We start from the raw sequence: 23,312 nt of genomic DNA, 5'->3' as shown, positions 1-23,312 counted from the left end.
ATTTTCATTTGAGTACAGCCCAATGTCAGACATAATATAGAAGGTCATAAGGAAAAATTGGCATATTATTCAGGCAGACAAAAAGCTCACAGAATTATCCACTGAACCTCCCATAATTGCGTTCCGCAGAACGAAGAATCTGCGGAACATTTTGGTGAAGGGGCAAATACAAATATCTAGGGAAAATTGGATCCAGAGAGGGTTACCGAAAGGTAACCATAGATGCAGACATTGTCCCTATTGTAATCATTGGGAGATTTCACGCACTATACAGTTAGGATGCGTAAACCATGTGGTCACGGACTTCATTATATGTTGTTCGGACTACGTGGTGTACGCATTACTCTGTTCTTGTAACCACTTTTATATTGGTAAAACAGATCTCGAGAACATATTAATTCAGTGAAAACCGGTAAGGGATGTCCAAGACTGATTTCTCACATCCAGAACGTACAGGCAGGAGACATGAAGGGGTTAAGATTTCTGGGGCTCCAGAGAATCTTACAGTCTGACAGCAGAATTGATCGTTATACCAGACTCCTCCAGGCGGGGGCAGTGTGGATTATCCGCACAGGGGCAACAGGGATATTGTGGTTGAATGACTGTAATGATTTAACCTCTTTTTTTATGAGTTAATGCATGTTGAGGTATAAGTATAGTACCATATATGAAGATTACTGTGAATGCTTTAATGTTTTTGTATATATTCTGTATTGCAACATTGTATGCTGGGTTATGCGGGGGGTTAAAAGGACACACCTGTCTCCTCCCATCATGCTCTGAGGATGTGTCACATGACATGAAACCAGTGCTCGTTGGATTTAGTTCACATCCCACCTGTGTGCCGCAAAAAAAAAGTTTTAAGAGCATTGGAACTCTCGAGTGTCGTTGTTCTTCTTCCCTAGATTTGTAAATTACTTCTATTAAAAAATATTTACCATTCCAGTACTTATTAGCAGCTGGATGCTACAGAGGAAATTCTTTTCTTTTTGAATTTCTTTTTTGTCTTGTCCACAGTGCTCTCTGCTGACACCTGATGCCCGGAACTGTCCAGAGCAGGAGAAAATCCCCATAGCAAACCTATGCTGCTCTGGAGCAGGTGTCAGCAGAGAGCACTGTGGACAAGACAAAAAAGAAATTCAAAAAGAAAATAATTTCCTCTGTAGCATACAGCTGCTAATAAGTACTGCAAGGATTGAGATTTTTTAATAGAAGTCATTTACAGATCTTTTTAACTTTCTGGCACCAGTTCATTTAAAAAAAAATTTCACTGGAGTACCCCTTTAAGTTCTACAGAGCCATAATATGACACCTAAACATATTTAAAAAAGAAAAAAAAACTATGAGGCCATAATGTACCACTGTCTGCCTCAAATTTCATGCAGAGGCATACATCTATTTCTTTTTGTTACACTCCACATGAATTTGTCAGAAAAAAAATTGTGCCATGTTCCATCATGTGCTGTGTTATGAAGATATTCTTCCACAGAAGCATGCCTTTTCCTTAGTAACATTGTAAGGAGGCACCACATGGAGTGAATTCCTACAGAGCCCAAAGGTCTCCTTGTGCCTCCATACAATCAAATGACCTGCAATTTCCATTAAGCTTAGAGTGTTTCTATCCCAGACGTTTTGACATTATGGCTACTATAAGTATCCTACATTGTGGTTAAATGTCGTTTGAAACATATAAAAAGAAACCTCTCATTTTACCTCATATGTGGGAGTACTAGCCGTATTTAGCTTTCATATTTTGGGACAGTATACATTCAAAAGCATTCAAAGAATTCAAACAGCTGAAAGAATTCAGTTTTGTTAAACATGAGAGGTCCAAAAAATACACTGTCCTTTTCTTCAGAAGTTTAAAAATAATTCAACCATTAAAATAACCAGTAACGTTAAAGGGAAATTTTCAGCTGTTTCATGCTGCTCGAACATAAGCAGCATTAAACAGGTACAGGTACCCTCTCTATAATGCACTATTATATACTCCAGAATGCTTTTAAAAAATCAGCCAAGAACTTGGTATAACATCAAGCAGGCAGTTCTCCGCCACTGCTTCCCACCTTGCTTGGCTTGACTGACGGGTCTCTCCCAATGTGGGTACGGTATAGAGAGACGGAAAGCAGCAGACAGCCACCTCCATGACTACATAGCCACACTCCAAGCTCATCATTGCAACTATGATTTCACTAAAACCCTGCATTGTTTTAGGGTGTCTCATGCTGCTAACCTACAGAGGAATCACATTGCAGCAGAAAATATACAAATAGATATCAATCATTATTAAAAATAACAAATAAAAACATACATAAAAAATATAATAGTAAATGTCAGCAGTGGAAGAATGAACGTGCTTGGGCACCAAGGGGTGGGGGCAAAACAGTATTTGTATCTCATAGTATGAAAAGACTATGCATATGTATGACAGGTAACAGGAGTAGCTAACGTTTGTACATGCTCTTAACATAAAGTACAAGTGCAAATAAACAGCAAAGGACACAAATACAACAGAAAACAATACACACATAATGTAGCCACACCGAGGAGCCACAAAAACACCAAACCCCAGCGTCTGTTCCGTAATTTTTTCATTTTTTTTTAGGGGGTTTCATGCTGCCCATGATTTAGGGAGCTGTCAGAACCTCTTTAACATATTTAATACAGAAAATACGCAAAAATTGTTACCAAATAAAATAAAGGTGAAAATGATGATCGGTTATTATAAGCAACCAAAAGTCATTTTGGTGTGGGGCCATAAAACAAGATTACTAGTCGTAGGATGATATTTGATCTATGCTGCAGATAGTCACCCAAAAAGATATTAGGCGATCTGAGACCCTATATCATATGATCACCGAAAACACCAACACCCACATTAGAGACCATAATGAATCAATATTAGTTCAAATAAAAATAAATTTTATTGAGGTACAAAATTATAAAAACACATAAAACACATACAATAAAGGTACAACAGAATGCTCGGACAGGAGAGTAGGGGGTGAGAGGGAAAATAAATATAAATAATCATATGGGTGTATGTAAGATCATGCATCAAGGTACATTGGGCATTATAGCATATGGTACTATATTACTAGAAACAGGGAGCTAGAAAAATAACACATACAAATAGCAAAGCATCCCCAAGTGGATATAATATAACACAGGATTTCCGCAATGTGTGTTGCAGAAGAATCCGTGGCAGAAACACTGACCATACAGAAAAACAGGGTAAAACACAAATAATGCAGCAAAGTATTGGTGGGATATATGATCAATGCACCCTATTAGAGAATACCTCTCACCTCCAACCCCAAACGCATTTTCGCTAAACAGCTTCACAGTTGTACCTTTATTGTATGTGTTTTCATAATTTTGTACCTCAATAAAATTTATTTTTATTTGAACTAATATTGATTCATTATGGTCTCTAATGTTGATGTTGGTCTATACTGCAGATGTATCATAAATTATCAGCGGTTAGTACCTAATGTGCCTTTTTTTTACTTTGAAGTACTAAAGTAAATAAATGACTAATCTTTGGGAGAAAAATACCTGACCTAAAAGTTTATTTATTTTTTTGTATTTACAGGCTCTTCTTCAGCTGAAAAACCAGATTCACATACAAGAGCCTCCAATCAAATGAGGTCTCGGTCTCATGAACCAGAAACCCTTCATCTACACCAGAGAAGGTCCCAGGCATTGGATCCTGGACATTTCAGCATATTAGATCCTTCCCATCCAAAGATGGTCGAACTTCAACAAAGGCAACGAGGTCAAGAATCCAACAAACATTCTGTGAGAAGTCCCAAAGCCTCAAATAAGAACACCACAGCATTAAACAGTCAGTCAGGAAGGACACCAAGGAGCAAACCCATCCATGGTGTGCAAATTCCTGTGACTTCTCCAACTGCACTTATGGGTCAGAGCTATCCTTATCACCCTTTACCGCCTCAACAACCTCATAGAAAGAGCAAGCAGAAAATGAAGGAAGGCCACCAGATGTGCAAAGCTTTCCAGTCCCCTATTAACGTAGTGGAAAAAGAGCATGTGAGGGATTTGCCAAGTATGCTATTGTATGATGGCCACAGTGGACACTTGGTACAAAGACATGAGCATCATCATCACCATGAGCATCACCACCACTATCACCATTTCTACCAAACATAATTTGGACCATTTATTCCTCATCCTGAGAAGACCTGCAGAACTTGGTGCCTGTCCTGAAAAGGAAGTTGCTTTCTTAGGAACAAAACAAAATTGTCTTGACATACAATTTATGGACAATATTATTGTACAATGGCAAAGAGGACCCAGTGGATACTGCTAACTATATTTTGAACTCAACCAAGCACTTCTTAGAATTTGGACCTGGCAGATTTGCATTAAATGGTGTTTATTCATCTTACATTCTGTTTGTATACACGCCTTTAAAGTCAGCGCTAATCGTTTTTTAGAAACAAGGAAATAAATAACAACAATTCCCACAAACAGCACACTACCTCTAGTATTAATTCTAGTTTGACTTTGAGGCGGGTAGACCCAAGTAACATATATTTATATACCTATATACCTATATGTTATTGTTTACCTTATCCCTGTTTATAAACTCAAAAAAGCCAACATTCTTCTCTTTTCTTAACTGTTTCTAAAGTTAAATCATTGGAACTATTTATATGTACAGGAATTTTAAGTCTTTTTCAATATTATGACTGTTGACAAGTAGAACTTATAACATTCTGAATTATCCATTGTCAAAATCTATGGTGTCTATGAACAGGTTGTCTGGGTAAAACCAACCCTGTTCCATATATCCTATTAGGAATGCCCCCTTTACTAGCAATTGCCAACATCTTTAAGGCTTAGTGTTAAGAAACCATTGCCCACTGATGTGAATGGGCTTAGTGTAATGGCCCCCATTGCTTGCAGCTGCATTGCGAGTAAAATGGGCCCTTACATGTTGGCTATGTGATCCTATATACTATGTGACTGCTAGACATGATATTTCTTTGTTGTTTGAAGCAATTTATTAATTAGGTAAGACTTCTGGCTGGCCATCGTTCTAATAGTGAGATCACATGACTTAAACCCCACCCAGCCCAGGCAGAATTTTTCATACAGTTTTCAGCGTTTTAGCATTTCCATGTGTAAAAGGCAACACTTTAATTCATTTCTTCTCAACACTTAGAGGTTTTTCTCTTCATTGTTATTCTTTGAACCTTATCAGGTATATAGTATAAATATATATAAATCTATATAAAAGTATATTATATATACACTCAGGTACTTTTTTGCGTTTAAACAAATCTGTGGTTTGGTTATCTGTAGCATTCTGTTCTTTTTTTTATTATTATAATTATTATTTTATTTTAAAGAGTTTCTATGTATTATAACAGAATGTTGTGTTAAAACCTTGCTGTTTTCAGGGCAAAAATTCCCATTTTTGTAAGGAAAAAAGCTGAATTGTGAAGGAGTATATTTAATTTCTTTTTCTTCTGTTTTTTTATGTTCAACTTAATGAAAATAAAGCAGATACTAGGACTGTCCCTGTTATGCAGGTTACTATCTCTTACACAGGAATAGCTGGCTATGGAAATGCTATATTATGAAGTTCAGTAAAGGCAGCCATATTTTGGACTAAACCAGTTGTGGGCAAGCTGTCAGTTCACAAAGAGCTAGTAACTTTATGGAGGTATGACACACATACTGTTTTTTGTTTTGTTTTGTTTTTTTGCTCCAAGACGATTGGTATGATTGGTATACATTACTATAGCTTGGAATGCCTTTTATTACCACCTGTTCTGTTAACCTGGAGCAAAAATCTTTATAGGGTTATGATAAACTTCCAAGTTCCTTTATTTTTTTTCTTATCTTGTTCCTTAAATGATATTTCTATATTCATTATTAAAAGGATAAAGTTCCCTATTTATTAGCTGCAGATACACTTTACTTTTAATGGCAGCTCTGAAATGAAGGTGAAATGACTGCTCTTCTATTTAAAGTATTAGTGTGTTTTAGCTTACTGCCTTGTGTCTATATGATACCATTTTTATAAGGTTCAGGATGAAACAAAAACCCCTATGTTGAACCCCTATGTCTAGTTTATTCATAGTTGTTGGATGAATGGCTTGATATCCTATGTTTCCTTTCCATATGGTCTAAAATTTTTGTAAACATTACCCCCTGCAACCATGCTTGTCAGAACAGCATCTCAATTATTTATATAGTCTATAATAGATTAAAGATAACAGGTGAAAATATCTGCACTCGAAATGTAGATTGAGGCCCTTTCTTCCTTAAAATATAAAGTGTGCACCCTATAATACAGTGGTCACCATCGCAGTCCTCAAGACCAATTCTATATCCAGGATTAACATTTTTCCTTGTTCCGTTCCAATAACGGAGTAAGTGAAAAAACCCAGAATGTTGGTGGGCCATGATGACTGGGTTAGGGACCACTGCATACAGTGTGTTGCTACCCTTACATGCCAGATAACAGGTGGTACACTGATGTTTTATTGTTATAAGAAAAGGTGATTTTTCCCACTTAGAACTTTGTTAGCTAAGCTAAGCCCTGTGTTTGTGGTGCTTTCAAGAAGGTGTTTGGAGGATGAAAATCTCAGAAATGTTTATTTTATCATGACTTTTACTCCAGCTGTAATTTTTACTCTGATTTCTTTAAACATTAAACCACTGTTACATGCAGCCTACTTGTTCATGGCATTGATATCCTTAATTTTAAAGTGTTTCTTGCAAATGTCTTATAAAAATGATGTCTTTTTATATTTCGAGTTCTGCGAATCCAATGCTTTGATGGTGAGTATAATACTGAAGGGCTTTTATGTATTTTTTTAAACTATTTTAAAATAAATGTTATACATGAACCCTGGCTATAAAACTCCATGCAAACATGAAAAAGATGGTCTCCAACTCCCACAAGATGTATAAAACTTAGTCTTGATTGTGGCAGGCTAAAAATGCACCTGTATATCTCCTGTTTGTCTACCAGCAATAGAGCAATAAAATGGATTTGATCCTCACAAGTTTCGAGACTTTGTCTTTTCTACAAGAAAATACAGTTGAAGTTTTAGACATCTTATGGGAGCTGGAGGAGATCTTTGTCATGCTTGCAATTGTAACTGGGAGTGCTTCCACTTCTATTTTACCTGGATGTATTGGATCCTACATGGCGGTGAGCCGATTTTTGCCTTTAATCGTCTGTTATTCCATAAAACTCCATCACTGCAAGAAGCAAGTTATTTAGAATCAGATTTTCAAGGACCATTCCCATTCTAAGGTATTAAGAAAGTTAGTGTGGTTTTGGAGAACATCACATAAGCAAGCAAAAACTTCTAATCATTCCAAATTAGGATTCTTAAAGGGGTACTCCGACAAAAAACATCTGATCCCCTATCTAAAGGATAGGGGATAAAATGTCTGATCGCGGGGGTCCCACCACTGGGGACCCCTGCGATCTCCGGGCCAGCAGCGGCAGTGTCCAGAACACGGAAGGGGGCATGAATGGAGGGGGCGTGGTGGCTGTAGTCGCCAGTCAACCGGAATCGAGAGGAGTTCGCTCCAGGCACGGATGACTGGGGTGCCATGACGGAGAATGTGGGGGTCCCCAGCTGTAGGACCCCCGTGATCAGACATCTCATAAGATTTTTTGGGCAGAATACCCCTTTAAGCTTTTTCTTTTTGGACCACAAAAACTAATGCATGGTGAAATCTGGGAAAAAGTCCAAGCTTAAACTAAAAATATAAATCCACTAACAGTCCAAAGACAAAAAGGCACCGGCACTGCAATAACACCTGCCCTAATAATAATGTCAACACACCTGGGATGCACTTATAAAACCTCAATAGGAACTATGGATGGTGTTCACGTAGAAATAAAGTCCATTGGAACTATAAACATACATAGAATATGATCCAGAGCACTCACCCAATTTCTTCAGGTTCCGGTAAACTTCTGAAATGCTGTCCTCTTTGGATAGTAGCGGGGAGGCGGTAGATAATAGCGGGGTAGTTTATACGCTGGCCACGGACCATATCATTCCGCTCGACCTAAAAATATAAATCAAACTTTTACTTGTCTCCTTAACCCTTTATTATAATAATATAGCAATCCTCAAATGAGTCATTTATTAGATAAATTAGAGATAGGGCTGTGCAGCTTATGTTTATGCCTGTCTAAACTTCTCCTCACGAACATATTGCGGGCACCTTAACAACATTCATGTGTTCTCTATGGGAAGGGGTAAGCCACAGCCAGAAATCTCTTGTGCCAGCTTATCACTCTAAGAACAAAACAAGTGGGTGGCAGAAATCTTTCACGCCCAAAACCACTCTTCACCGATATCAACTGACATTGCAGAGTCAGGAGGCCACTTTAGAGAGTCAGCTGAACCTGCTTGCATCAATGGTTTTAGACAACTTTAGTATGAGGTGTATGAGCACCTTCAAAGTTTAGCTAGCACTGCTAAACATGGTTCTTTGACCTCGAGGGCCTGCAGTCCGAGCTCAAAATGTTTTCATGTTTTCATGAGTTTAACAGCAAGATTTTAAAGATTTGTTAGATTTGTACCTGCATTAATAAAATGTAAGATAGTCTTCTTACAATACCACTATATATTGCAAAAGCTCCAGAGCAATTGGTATATTATAGAGTAATTCATCTTCTTCACAAATAGGGTATTTTTTGTATTGTTTTGCTTTAATACTGGTCTATAGAAAGGAACCGTTTGTCATATTGTACAAATGTAAAAATGCAAAACATAATAATCAGTCAACAGTCAACCATGATAACCAAAAGTTCACCCCAGGGTAATGCTCGGTTTCCTATTTTGTAGATTAAGTTATGGGGTCTTGGTGGCAAGCACCTAGAGATGATCGCCAGGTTTCCACTAGATGATTCTTAGCAATTTTTTCTACCTACAAAAATCATTAGAATAAAAAAGGTCCTATTGCCTCTTCTAGAAAAGGTAAAAGAAAAAAACAGGGATATGCGCCCCTAGTGAAGGATGTTTTAAAGGTGAGATGGAGACAGGTAAATTGTTGCACTCACCGATTTGCGTTGTGCTGAGAGCACAACACCTTTGATAGCCTTAGATGAGATCTCAGGTCTGCAGCCACGGTCCTCTGGAGCAAAAGCGATGTCCCAGCAGTGTAAGTAACAGGAAAAAGCAAAGTTGGGCCGTTGATGGCGCTGGTCCTGATGGAAAGAAAGCTCTATAGACCCTTCTCAGTGTCTAAAACGTGGTTTATTAGCACAGAAAGCAACGCATTTCTGGTCCGAACTGGACCCTTCGTCTTGCAACGTGCATGCACGTTGCCAGACGAAGGGTCCAGTTCGGACCAGAAACGCATTGCTTTCTGTGCTAATAAACCACGTTTTAGACACTGAGCAGGGTCTATAGAGCTTTCTTTCCACCAGGACCAGCGCCATCAACGGCCCAACTTTGCTTTTTCCTGTTACTATTGCCTCTTCTGGAAGCTTAATAAAAGTCATCCATTATATCTCAATGGACATATTTCATAGAGCTATGTCTATGTTGTGATGCAGTAGTAAAAGGGATTGTTTTAGATAAAATTGAGGGGTTGTTAGATAAAATAATTCTTTTTTTTTTTTTTCCCCAGAAACAATGAAACCAGAAATCAGACACATACTGTGATAGCTATATTCTATCTTGATATTCTATATACCTATATCTCTACCTATTCGATTGCCGCAGTTTCTAAATAAGACATCCTTTTTGCCCTCACTTTGATACCGCCATAAAATGTTTTATTTGAAGAATAAAATAAATGAATTGTTCAGAGTTCAGCTGACTGTGTGTTATAGCCAACAAGGCTTTAGCCATACAATACATGAAGCACTGTACAATAGATAGCACCACATTAAATTAAAGCACTTGTATATGTTTGTAGCTGGTGTAGGTTCTTTCGAGGAATGGATATTCTAGAGGTTGAAGCATGATGAACACTAAATTAGTTATTAAATGTCAGGTCTGTCTGTGATATATACAAGGTAATTTATTACTGGAAATGTTTGATAAGTATTTAGGAAATGTACGATGTGTATTAGGCATAGGTCTTAGCAGTGGGCATGGTTTAAATGGTAAATTACTATTTTTATTCAGTTCAAAAAAACATTTCAAAAGAAGGCATGTAGCAAGAGGTATAATGTAAAATGTAATATTTGTGTTTTGGTCTAGCAGAACTTCTGTGTTGTATCTTTTTATTATCTTCTGCTTATTCACATATTAACAATTGTAACATGGTAATGATGCCAGCAGCAGAAGATAAGTATGATCTTTTTGTGGGAGGAAGTGACCTGTTGAACTATTTGATTCAATTAGAATGATATTAAATGTGATAAGGAGAGCATTATAGTAGGTAAGTTAATGGGCAAAACAGCTATGCTAAGAGGGGTGGGTGTTTAAAGGGGTTTTCTAGGCATAATTATATGATTAATTTTATTAGGATCAGGAAGGTGTTAAATTGAAAAAACAAAACAAAAAAAAAACATACATTATCTTCCTCACTCCCATGCCTCCACCAGTTTCATGGAGCTCTGGTCCCTGCTTCACATCACTTTTGGGTTCAGGGACTTGATGTCATAGGCCCACTCAGCCAATTAGTGGTTGAGTGGGCCTATGAAGTCCCATTCCAGAACCTGGAAACCATGTAAAGCAGGGACCGGAGCTCTGTAAAACTGCTGGCATAGGGAAATAATATACCGTATGTATATGATATGCATATGATTTTTTTCATTTACCATGACCCCTGACCCTAATTATAAAAAATATTTCCACCTAGATAACCCCTGCCACATGCTGAAGACAATTGGGGGATTTTTAAAACTGACTTTTTTCAGTGTAGACTGCACCAGATTTAGTGAAAAGGGGGCAGAAGTGAAAAGAGGGCACATTTTCAAAAGAATTTTGCTTTGTTTGCACTATGTAAAAAAATTTTTTTTTTTTTAAAGATGTCATGGCCTTTAGGGAAAGTGAGTGTGGTTTAATTGCGCCAAATTTTCCAAAGTCTGCAAACAAAAAAATTGTCTTTCATTAAAACACCTGAGAGGGGTGTATATCGAGCACATTTTAAACAGCCTGAGACACTTTTAATAATCTCAGTCAATCTTAGACTGTCTAGTCTTAGTATATTAAGCATTTTTTTTTATATGTCCTCCATGTAAAATATGTGCTAACAGCAGCCAGTGAGTAACACTGTCAACCATAACTGGTTGTTCTGTATGTGTCATAGAAAGTATGTTGTAGTGAATTACATCCCATGCTCAGTGTATGCCTCAGTGTAAATGAATGAGCCTTTAAAGGGGTTCTCCGGTGATAAGACATCTTATCCCCTATCCGAAGGATAGGGGATAAGATGCCTGATCACAGGGGTCCTGCTGCTGGGGACCCCCGTGATCCTGCACGTTTGCTCCGGGTCTGATTATTGGCGATCACGGGGGCCAGAGCATTGTGACGTCACACCCCCACCCCGTGTGATGTCACGTTCCTCCCCCTGAATGCAAGCCTATGTGAGGGGGCGTGACAGCTGTCACGCTCCCTCACATAGGCTTGCATTTAGGGGGTGGAGCGTGTCATCACACAGGGCTGTGACGTCACAATGCTCCGGCCCCCATGATCGCCAGTCATCAGAGCGAACATGATCCGGGGACTGATTCTAACGGGGTGCTGTGTGCAAGATCACGGGGATACCCCAGCGGCGGGATCCCTGCGATCAGGCATCTTTTCCCCTATCCTTTGGATAGGGGATAAGATGTCTTAGCGCCGGAGTACCCTTTTAAATTCATCATTGCTTCTGACAAACAAAGTCCTTTAAGGAGGTGCTATGTAGCTCAAGCCTTTGTGAGGGCCTTTTAGGAAAGCCTCATTATATTGTAAAAGATTGAGCTTGCAAGTATACTGAGGAGATGGGTAATGTAAAATATAAGGTGCAAGAAAGATATAAGACTGCTACCAGACTGTCTTAGGAAGATTGCGGTGATAACAGCAATGTGAAACAAGTGTTACATTAGTCAAGTGTCCTAACTCCATAAGATCCCATTTATATAACTGACTTCTGGGCAGTGAATAGGGGGGAAGTATATGTACATTTCGACCCTACCACTTCAGATACAAAACAAACATTTTAACAAGTTGTGCAAAGATAACGGCGATTCAGTATTTTGTTATATATAACATACCTGCATTACAAAAGTTATATTAGAATATTTACCTTACCATAATTCCAGTTTCTAGGGAACCATTTTGTTAAAATGTAAGATGGTTGCTACTAATGGTGTTAGTAAGCAATGTGGCCAGATGTTCTACTTTACATAAAAATTTTAAAGTGAATTTGTCATTAGAAAATGATCTATTGTTTAAATCATGTTATCTATATTTAAAAAATATTATAATTTAGAATTTTTTATGTAAATTTTATAATAATCTTTAAATCTTGCAGTCTCCATTCTGGCCACTAGGGCCACAACTAAGCTGAGACTTTATGTTCTGTGCAGATCCCTTCCCAGCAGTGTCTTACTTATCAACACAGACAAAAGTACAGTGAAAGGTGACACCAGTATATAGATAACAGAGGTACACACAATAGCTGTTGCAAACAGATCAGCCCCCCCCTCCCTGTAGAATGACTGTAAAAGCCACAGAGCCCGCCCAGACACTTTTCCTATTCATGCCAATGGGACAGCTTCAGTATATTGTTGTATATCTCCATGGGGCTTGCTGTAAAGCTGTACAAAAATAGATCAGGCAAGATGACTACCCCATATTAATGTGCAAAAAATTGAATATTAGTAAAAATGTATAAAAGAAAAAAATTTGATGATACTTTCTTTTAAAATTTAGCTAAACCTTTGCCTATTGAATTCATTTTTATTGTCTTTTAAATTTAACATGCATATATACTTCTGTTTGATCAGATGTATAATTTACACAAGATTATGCAGTTAGTCATAAGTAAGGGCAATAAGTGAAAAGCTAACAGTATGAGGTCAGTCTATTATGTGCAAATAAATAGGCATTCTATTAGAGGAAAGTCACAGTGTAAAGGCAAGCCTAGATCTTAAACACACATTTCTTAAAGGGGTACTCCTGTGGAGTACTTTATATACACTTCCTCAAAATCGTTCAAGAGTATACTTCTTAATATAGGTCTTTAAACCAATTATGCTTAGTATGTTTGTTTTCTGCGTTTTTAAACTTAAACTTCAAGTTACATCATAGCATTCATCCACAGCCCAGAACTCTTTTTAATGTTTCACGTTTATTACTATATATACACTTCATCAAAATGGTTCAAGAGTATACTTCTTAATATAGGTCTTTAAACCAATTATGCTCAGTATGTTTGTTTGTTTTTTTAAACTTAAACCTCAAGTTACATCATAGCATTCATCCCCAGCCCAGAACTCTAAATAAGCTATAGCATTCTTTACATATCTGACAACAGGGACTTTTGCTTGTTCTTCAAACAGTGGTGGCATTTACGTATCTTTGCATTCCCCCTTGCTGGTACAGTCCTCTCATTTGGTGCTATTTTGAAAAAATAAATATATCAATATAGAAAATAGACTAGAGGTGATAGGTCTTACCAATAGACAACTATTTATATCCATGATCACCACGCTACTAGGAAGGAATAGAATAGAATATTGTAATCTGTATGCATTGAAAATGCATTCAGGTTGTGTGGACATTGGCATATATAGTATGTAGTATGTGTCATTTGTTCAGAAACAAAGAGACAGATACCATCACAAAGATTATGTAATATATTAACCATATTTCCTATTTCATAGCAATGTGGCTCTCTTTAATTGAGTGTTTATCATTTTTTATCCTTTGCCAGTTCTATTTTATGAAAGATTTCCGTTACTATTTATTAGCACCGGGTGTTAAATCCAAAATGACTTATTTTATACCGAGTGGAAAGTAGGCTTCTCAGATTATAAAAAATAGAGAACCCCAAATCTATTTCAACAAAGTAAGATCCAGCTTGATCTGTCAAATCTCCCCAAAAAAAAATGTACCACAAACACGCAACACATATCAAGTAGTAGCAATTGAAAGGGTATTGTTTGGCCCTAACTTTCTTTCCTTGCGACTTGTCAAGTTAAAACATAAACATACAAATTTATTGTAAAAAAAATAAAATGTATTAGTAACATCAGAATCATAGCACAACAATGAATGTATAATTCAGAAATGATATGTCATTGTGCGTTCTGTGAAATTGTGATTTATGCATTACTTTAAGCAGTAAATAAAATGATCATAAGCATTTTTTTAATCAGTATGAAAAAGAATATGCATATTAAATTTACTTACTATTCCGTAATAGTTCTAATGGAAATGTTTTGTGAATTCAACACTGTTCTAAAAATTTTCTATGATTATCTGACCACTAGGTGGCAATTCTGTATACCTGCCACAATTATTTTTGGCTAACCAGGGCATTTGCTACCATCTTCCACTGATGCAGATGTTCTCTGCACATAACAACCATGTCAGTCGTGTTGCTGTAAATTTTGTTATAAATAAAATTAATGCTTTTTATTATACTTTTACAGATGTGTTGCTTGAAAGTCTTATGAAAGGAACTGTATACAATCATGGAATGAATATTTGTAATAAGTGAAAGTCCAGGAAAAAATGTCCTTCTAATATAATAGACACATATTAGAAAAAAGCATTTGTGAGGTCTCCGATCTTTTCAAGATCTATGTGATGCATTTAAACCCCTGGCACTGCTTATAGATATCTGTTATGGGAAAATATCACTTAATGGGCCAGATTTACAACAATGCACCAGAATTTTGGCACTAAAAAAATGGCCTAAGGATATGTTCACCCATAGAATTTTGCTCAGTATTCTTAATCAAAACCACAAGTGGAACCAACACAGAGAAAAACTATAATGGAAAGATTTGCACATTTTTGTGTTTTGGGTTTTTTATCTGCACTAATACAGTCTGTAAGTCTGTAAATGGCGCATTAGTGGCTGGTGCAGGCTGTAATAGTTGCATATTTTGCCGATGTAGGATGAACACGGGCACTAGGATACAGTTAGGGGTAATTTACAGTTCAAATAATGATAGGAGAGAGGTTTTCTGAGATTCAAGTGACTTCTGTAAAATGCTTTTATTGAGCCATTTGTAAACAGCAAATCCCCTTACAGTCTTAAAAAAAAATGGTTACATAGCAAAGATCAACTTAGGCAGTGGCGAGCTGAGCCAGGAGGGCACATGCAGGGGGTCACCCAAAAGATATTTAGGGCTATGAGGGGGAGCAGAGTGACCAGACCCGCGGGGGGGCTCCCAGCTCTTTAAGACACACGCACAGTTGAAAAAAACAGAAACAAAACTACCAAGAACTAACTGGGCAGGCAATGTCTCTCATGCTGCCTGCTTAGGAAGCTCAGAAAGTGGAGGAGAAAGGACCTGCAGGAGAGCAGTTTGACAGGTATTTAAAGACCTATTTGAACATAGTGTTCGAAGACCAATCTGAACATAGGAAGAAGTTGTACAGTAATTACTTAGGTTGTAGCAAAAAAATATATGTACCTGAATATCCTAGCCTTCCCCCTACTGTTCCCATTAGGCTCAGTTTAATGTACAAGTCTGTTCATATGTAGAAAATAGAAAGAAAGACGCGGATCACTCACCAAGTTCCAATGCTGCGCTCCTTTATTTTAAAGTACAAGGGTGGCTACACATGGACAGGTGTAACGGCAGGGCAGTAAGGGGTAAGGAGCCCCGTCCGGAGCGACGGCACCGTTTCACACCCTCTGGGCCTTTCCTCAGGCCCGGAATTGACTTAATCTCTCAGGTAATGCCTCTTTTATATAGTCCATGTATAGTGATTTAAAAAAAAAACTATATTGGTATACAAAATATACCAACATAGTTTTTTTTTAATCACTATACATGGACTATATAAAAGAGGCATTACCTGAGAGATGAAGTCAATTCCGGGCCTGAGGAAACGCCCATAGGGTGTGAAACGGTGCCGTCGCTCCGGACGGGGCTCCTTACCACCTACTGCCCTGCCGTTACACCTGTCTATGTGTAGCCACCCTTGTACTTTAAAAGAAAGGAGCAAAGCATTGGAACTTGGTGAGTGATCCGCGTCTTTCTTTCTATTTTCTACATAAGAACAGACTTGCTGAGCAGAGCTAGCGTGAGCACCACCACTAGCCAGCTGATGCGAACAGCACCTACTGACTGACCGAAGAGACTGTTAATTATTCCCCCCAGAGCTGTGCCAGGTTCTTGTTCCTCTCTGTTTGTGGTTTAATGTACATGTGCCCACATAATGTTTCTGAAGGTTAGGACAGATGTTTACAGTTTATAAATAATAATGATAATATTTATTTGTATAGCGCCAACACATTCTGCAGCACAATTTTGAGGGTACAAATAAAGACAGTTTTCACCACTTTCTGGAGAAGGCAAAGGAAAAATGCTGTTCTTAGAACTCAACAGGGACTACAAATATCCTTTACATTTGTCAGTGCCTGCTATATTTATACATTATAAACCTTGGTCACCTAAGGTAACACATTGACAACTTCTAGGGTAAGAGGAGGTGAGCAAGCTGCAGCTAAATATGGCATTACAGCAATTTACACTTATGTGAATAGACTTTCCAGACCAGATAATAAGGCTGCTTTCACACTATGAGCATTCATCCGTTATTAAATGTCCGTTTTCTGTGTAAAAACGGACGTTTAATAACGGATTAAATAAAGGGTGCTAACGGCTGAATAAATATTCATGTTACCCTTCTCCCTCATGTATGGCCAAACACCTCTGCCTACAGATTCCCACAGCCGGGACTACTACTGCTCCCATCATGGAACAGACTTGTTTCCATGATGAGAGTAGTAATTCCCCGGCTGCAGGAGTCTGCAGACAGCTGGGGAGGCTACATTAGTGCTTGTACTACTACCTCCATCATGGAACAGACTCTGTTCCATGATGGGGGTTGTAGTACAGGGGCTGAGGGATTGATCGCACCGGGTTTCACTTCTGAGACCCCATGTGATCAAAAGTTATTAAGCAGGGGAGTGGGCGGCATGTTCCCCAACCCTGCGATGTATCAGCGTGTTTTAACTTTCATTTTTGAATCCCACGTGGGAAGCTATGAATGGCCGATAAGGGCTCTCAGCGAGAGATTGAAAAATGAACTCTGAGAGTAGCAGGGGCCAAAGAGCACTGTGGGGGGCAAGATATATAGCGCTGCAGAGGGGGGGGCAGACATATAGCCTATATATCTAGCCCCCCCCCCCTCGCAGCGCATTAGATATGGCTCCCGCCTGTGCATTAAATATTTACCCACCGGCGCATTAAATATATACCCCCCGCCGGCGCATTAAATATATACCCCCGCAACGCATGTATATGTGCCCTCGCAGCTCTTCTATATACATATGCCCCTACCGCCGTGGCTCCCGCAGGCTCCCAGGACTATGCGCTGCTAATAGAAATACCTTTCATTCATATGGCAGCAGAGGTATATGTATGTAGAAGCACTGGGGGGGCAGATAACGCTATATGTCTGCCCCCCACAGCACTTCTATATACACATGCCCCTGCTGCCATATGAATGAAAGGTATTTCTATTAGCAGCGCATAGTGCCGGGAGCCGGCACTATGCGCTGCTAACAGAAATACTTTTCATTCATACGGCGGTAGGGCCATATGTATATAGAAGAGCTGCGAGGGCATATATACATGCGTTGCGGGGGTATATATTTAATGCGCTGGCGGGGGTATATATTTAATGCGCCAGCGGGTATATATTTAATGCGCAGGCGGGGGTCATACCTAATGCGCTGGCTGCGGGGGGGCTACATATATAGGCTATATGTCTGCCCCCCTCCCCCTCTGCAGTGCCATTCAGGGCTTCCCGCGGGGGATTAAAAAATTAAAGTTAAAACACACTGATACATTGCAGGGTTGTGGAGCATGCCACCAGCTCCCCTGCTTAATAACTTTTGATCGCATCGGGTCTCAGAAGTGAAACCCGGTGTGATCAATCCCTCAGCCCCTGTACTACAACCCCCATCATGGAACATACTCTGTTCCATGATGGGGGTTGTAGTACAAACACCAATCTAGCCTCCCCAGCTGTCTGCAGACTCCCGCAGCCGGGGAATTACTACCCCCATCATGGAAACAAGTCTGTTCCATGATGGGAGTAGTAGTCCACCCTCAGCACTGCAGGAGTCTGCTGATGTCACCTCTTCTGAGCATGCTCAGAAGTAATAACGGATATAATAAACTGTGTGCAAACGGATGACATAAAGGCTCATCCGTCAGCCATAGACTTCAATGTTAAAAATAACGGCCGTTAATTTACCCATTTCTTGTGACGGAAGAAAAATTTGTGCATGTGCCATTATTTCTTCCGTCACAACTAACGGCCGTTATTCATGACGGGCTATAACGGGTCATAAAAGGATAATCAAAAAATCCCATAGACTTTAATGGGATACTTTAACGGCCGTTTACCAGGGCTTTTCTAACGGACGTTTGTAACGGATTAATTTTTATAGTGTGAAAGCAGCCTAATGCTTTATTGTATTTAATAAATATAACAAAAGAAATAAACACATAGGGGTTTATTTACTAAGAGTGGAGTGTAGGTTTCTTTGTGGGTTTTGATTTCCGACCGGTATTTTCCCAAGATATTTACTAAGGTTTCACTACATTTTGCACTTTTCCCTACATTTTGCTTTTTTTACAACTGTTCTGATCTGTTGGGTTTTCCTCAGCTCAAATCCACCTGTTATCAAAGAAAATAATAAATATAAAGCAAGACACATTTCGGGAGTTACAGCTCCCTTTTTCAATTGCAGGTGGTTGCTGTATGGCAAGGTGACAGGTATACATGTTTAAATACATGAAAAATGGCACCAAAACCTGGTTTTGGCGCCATTTTTCATGTATTTAAACACGTATACCTGTCACCTTGCCATACAGCAACCACCTGCAATTGAAAAAGGGAGCTGTGACTCCCGAAACGCGTCTTGCTTTATATTTATCATTTTCTTTGATTTCTTATGCTGTAAGAATAAATTATTTATTTATTTTTCACCAATACCCATGACTTCGGGAGAAGGGGTTACTGATGACTATAATTGTAAGGTGCTATGTAAACAGACACAAAAGAAATAGCAGTAGCACAGCAAGGATGAGGTTACATTAAGCACTGCACTGCTGCCAATCACAGTTTTTCTCCACCTCTCATGCACACAGCAATGAATAAGCCTTGCCCCTCTTTCTGAGTTCAAGGAGGGGAGTTCAAGACTTTAGAGCTTTTTTTCTGGGATAAGGAGCCATTTTGGTAAATCAAATCATTTGCACTTATGTTAGAAATAGAGTTGAGTGAACTTTTGAAAAGTTTGGTTCGCCAAACTCGCCGAACTTTTCAGAAATTTCGGTTCGGCTGGGTTCGACTCAAGCCGGCAATTAAATAATCCCCTAAACATGTTTATAACAGTGCCTAACAGCTCTAGACCCCTGTATAACACTGATAGGAATGTATTCAAGTAGTTTTAAAGTGTTTTTAAGGTTCGGTTATGGTGACATGCGGTAACCCATGGTTACTATTACAGCTCACCCGTGGCTTTATCCCAGTGTGCAAAAAAAGATCCCTTTTTTGGTAGTAGTAACAGAATTGGCATTCTAAAATAGTGAAGACTGAAGAAGAAATAGCTCTTGTATGAAAAGCCGAAAAAATTATCCCTTTTCTGGGGATGATGGTTTGTATATGTGTTGGCCTGACTGGAAGTAGGGGGATGGTGGATTGGTGTTACTATTAGTAGCCCATGTACAGCAAGTGGTGGCTGACTGATGTTAAGTGCCTGATCTTCTAACTTTTTTCCTCATTTACCCAGTCTCCGTGTTGTTGGAGATAGAGGATTATTGTTCTGTTTATCATCAGCGCTAATATGCGCACAAACTGTTACAGTGGGCATTTACTCAGGAGCCTCCAGCGCTCCCAAAACTGCTATTTGACCCTGTTAATCCACTAGCCCGAATATATTCTATTCTATTAAATTCAAGACTTTTTAACAATCTATTTCCCGCAACAGGGCAAATTTTATGTATCTTTTATGTACAATACATGTCTTAATATTCTTTTAATATATTTTGTTCAGTCTGTGGCAAGGGCCCTGCACAGACTATATAACATCATTGAGACTATTATTCAATAAATACAATTTATTTATTTACGTTTTAGACACTTCTTCTTATTCCTTCTATTTTTCCTGCTTCCCCTATACCTAGTAGAACTGCATCTTTTTCAGTTTTACTAAATATTCTTTTGGCACAAGGGTAGGTGCAATGCAGTATCCTCCGTTTAGGCTTTCTTACTACTATATTTGCGTTGAGCTACCCCCCCCTTCTTTTAATTAAATTTTGGCCAGCAACCCTGGCTGGCTGCAGGGTGGTTGCAAAAGCCCAGGCCTGGCTGGGGAATCACAGCAATGGTGCTAAACAGTTTTTTTTTTTTTGTACCATGACATGCAGGGTACAGCTGTCTCAGCAAAATAATGAGGACTAGGTATGCGCCACCTTGGCTGGGCCCACCCTATTAGTTGCCTGAAGGCCATGGAGTCCGCAAGATGGTGCGGGAGGGCCTGTGCAACCAGCAGCTTGGCCAGGTAGGAATTGAGGCAACTACAACAGGGTGACTGGGAGAATACTGTTGTCTGGAGGACATGGATTCCCCAATGGATAACTGCCAGGATCGGGGAGGAGAGGGCATGACACAGATATGGCCAATCCCAAAAATGTGCTGCCTATGGAAGAGGCCTGGCTGTTAGACAGTTGGGAGTACAGTGGAGCGAATTTTGAAAATTTCTGTTCACCAGACTGGCCAAACTTTTCTGAAATCACGAGTTCGGTTCAGCTCGGTTCGGCTCGAAACGGCGATGAAAAAAGCCCCTAAACAAGTTTATAACACTGCCTAACAGCTCTAAACTCCTGTCTAACACTGTTAGGTGTGTATTCAAGTAGTTTTAAAGTGGGTTTTTAAGGCGGGTTATGGTGACTTGCGGTAACCCATGGTAACAATTACAGCTTGCCCATTTTTAAGGCTTATTCGCACCAAAATAAAGCGGCATTAAGTATCCCTGGTTGTCTGTAGATGTCTGCCGCCGGTGTTAATATGCACACATAGACATGGTAAGACACTGTGGCTTTATCCAAGGCATGGATTTTTCCAAGCGTCCCAAAATTATCCCTTTTATTGTGAATGATGGGTGCCTGTCTGGAAGTAGGGTAATGGTGGACGTTGGAGAGGTAGAGTTATTTGTAGCTAGCAGAGAGCAGGCATTGGTAGGCTAGATATACTTCTACCCAGGCTTCCTGATACATGAGTTGCTGATGTAGAGGTCAAATTCCTAAATTTGGACCCTGCCTGTGCCTCACTCCACAGATACAGCACCGTGCCTGCTTTCCTGCTTCTGGTAACATAGTAAAGAATTTCCACACAGTAGCATACTGTAAATAGCTAGGTACATCAAAACCTGATTGTGCCCCTGTTCTTTTCTCAAGCCTTCAGATCCAGCATCAGTGTCACCATCACTTGTTCCTGAGCTGCTTGGACCAGAATGCCCATTGACATCCTCCTCTTTAAACTCCTCTTCATCACCTCCACCACTCCTCTCAGTTAGCACTCCTGATGTGTCATCATGGCCTCCTTGTTCCCCCATTGCACATCCACCATGATGCCTTCCAGAATCCTCACCATGACTACCACCAGTCCCACTAGTGTTATACTCGGCCACTGCATCCCCTTTCCCCACCTCAGCAGCACACTCCAAAGGCTGACCATGACCCAACTCCTACTTATGGCTAGTGCTATCCTTCTGCGTAGCAGTGGGGAGGGAAGCAAAGATAGAGATGAGAAAAAAGACCCTCTAGGACGGACAATTCCTTTACCAGACATATTTTTTTAAGATCGTTTTATCTTTTTTGAGGGATTTTTCACCAACCTACTTGTCAAGTTTCAATGCTTGAACTGCGTTTATCTTAAAAAAAAAAAAAAGGTACGTAGAATGCAAGTTAAATAAAAAAATTTTTTTTAAATGCAGTTGCTTTAGAAGTTGAATGTGTTTGGAATGCACAGGCTTTTTAGTATAACGCATATTTGAGTGTACACATTGATAAAGATATGAGGTGTGGTTACGGAAAATTATGAAATTTAACAAAACTGTGTTAACTGGGCAGATACGTTTCAGAGGAACATGCTTTTGCATGTCAGAGATGACAGCACAATGAGTACTGAAGGTGGTTACTGAACAATATGAAATGCAACAGACCTGTATTAACAATACAGGCTACATATGTGTAAATTCAGCACACTTTTTGACTGGCAGAGATAACAGCACAATGAGTACTGATGGTGTTTGTGGAACAATATGAAATGCAACAAACCTGTATTAACACTACAGGCTAGATATGTGTAACTTCAACAGTACTGAAGTTATTTTCGGAACAATATTAAATGCACCAGAAACGTATAACACTACAGGCTAGATACATGTAACTTCAACACGCTTTTTGGATAGCAGAAGAGACAGCACAATGAGCACTGAAGGTGTTTGTGTAGCAACATTAAATGCACCAGAACTGTATAACACTACAGGTTAGATACGTGTAACTTCAAGATGCTTTTTGGGTGGCAGAGGAGACAGTACAATAAGTAGATAATGCCCCCACTAGATAATGCCCCCAGGTATATAGTGCCCCAAGGTAAATAGTATTCCCAGGTAGATAGTGCCCCCTGGTCACTAGATAATGCCCCCACAAAGGTCCTCTACAAAATAAAACTAAAAAATTCCCCTACCTCTCTGCTGATCTTGCGCTGAGGCCAGCTGCCTGGATCCTCCAGAGTGGCACGGGACTTTATCACGTAGCATGCAATGTAAGTCTACGCTTCTTGCGTACATTGTACACTATTTGTGTAATGTACATGCAGGAGACTGCTGTACATACCTTATGTACGCTATTTGTGTAATGTACATACAGGAGCAGGAGACTGCGGTAACCTGTTCATTCATTACATACAAAATTTGCGTACTGTACTAAAAGAAGCAGGAGACTACCATTTAATCAGCGGTCTTCTGCTTCTGTACTGTTGCTGCTGCAGGGGGGGGTGCATGCTGCGGGGGGGGGGGGGTGCTTACTGGGGTACTGGCTGTAACCCCCTGATGGCGGCCCTGAAAGCAGGGTGTAAATGTACACCTTTGCCTTCTGGGAC

At 39.4% G+C, this 23,312-nt stretch overlaps 1 protein-coding gene across 1 annotated transcript in view; it reads left to right on the top strand.

Moving 5' to 3' along the window:
• The window catches only part of NKD1 (NKD inhibitor of WNT signaling pathway 1), an 86,170-nt gene extending 79,457 nt beyond the window's left edge, over positions 1–6,713 (top strand). The window contains exon 10 of the mRNA XM_056526358.1: positions 3,596–6,713. Within this exon, the coding sequence (XP_056382333.1) occupies positions 3,596–4,173 (578 nt within the window). The 3' untranslated portion in view covers positions 4,174–6,713. The remainder of the gene's footprint in view (positions 1–3,595) is intronic.
• The last annotated feature ends 16,599 nt before the right edge of the window (positions 6,714–23,312 follow it).

The sequence above is a fragment of the Hyla sarda genome, chromosome 6, assembly GCF_029499605.1.
Source record: "Hyla sarda isolate aHylSar1 chromosome 6, aHylSar1.hap1, whole genome shotgun sequence".
Taxonomy (NCBI): Eukaryota; Metazoa; Chordata; class Amphibia; order Anura; family Hylidae; genus Hyla; species Hyla sarda.
The sequence above is the reverse complement of the archived record's forward strand: the minus strand, read 5'-3'. Positions and strand labels throughout refer to the sequence as shown.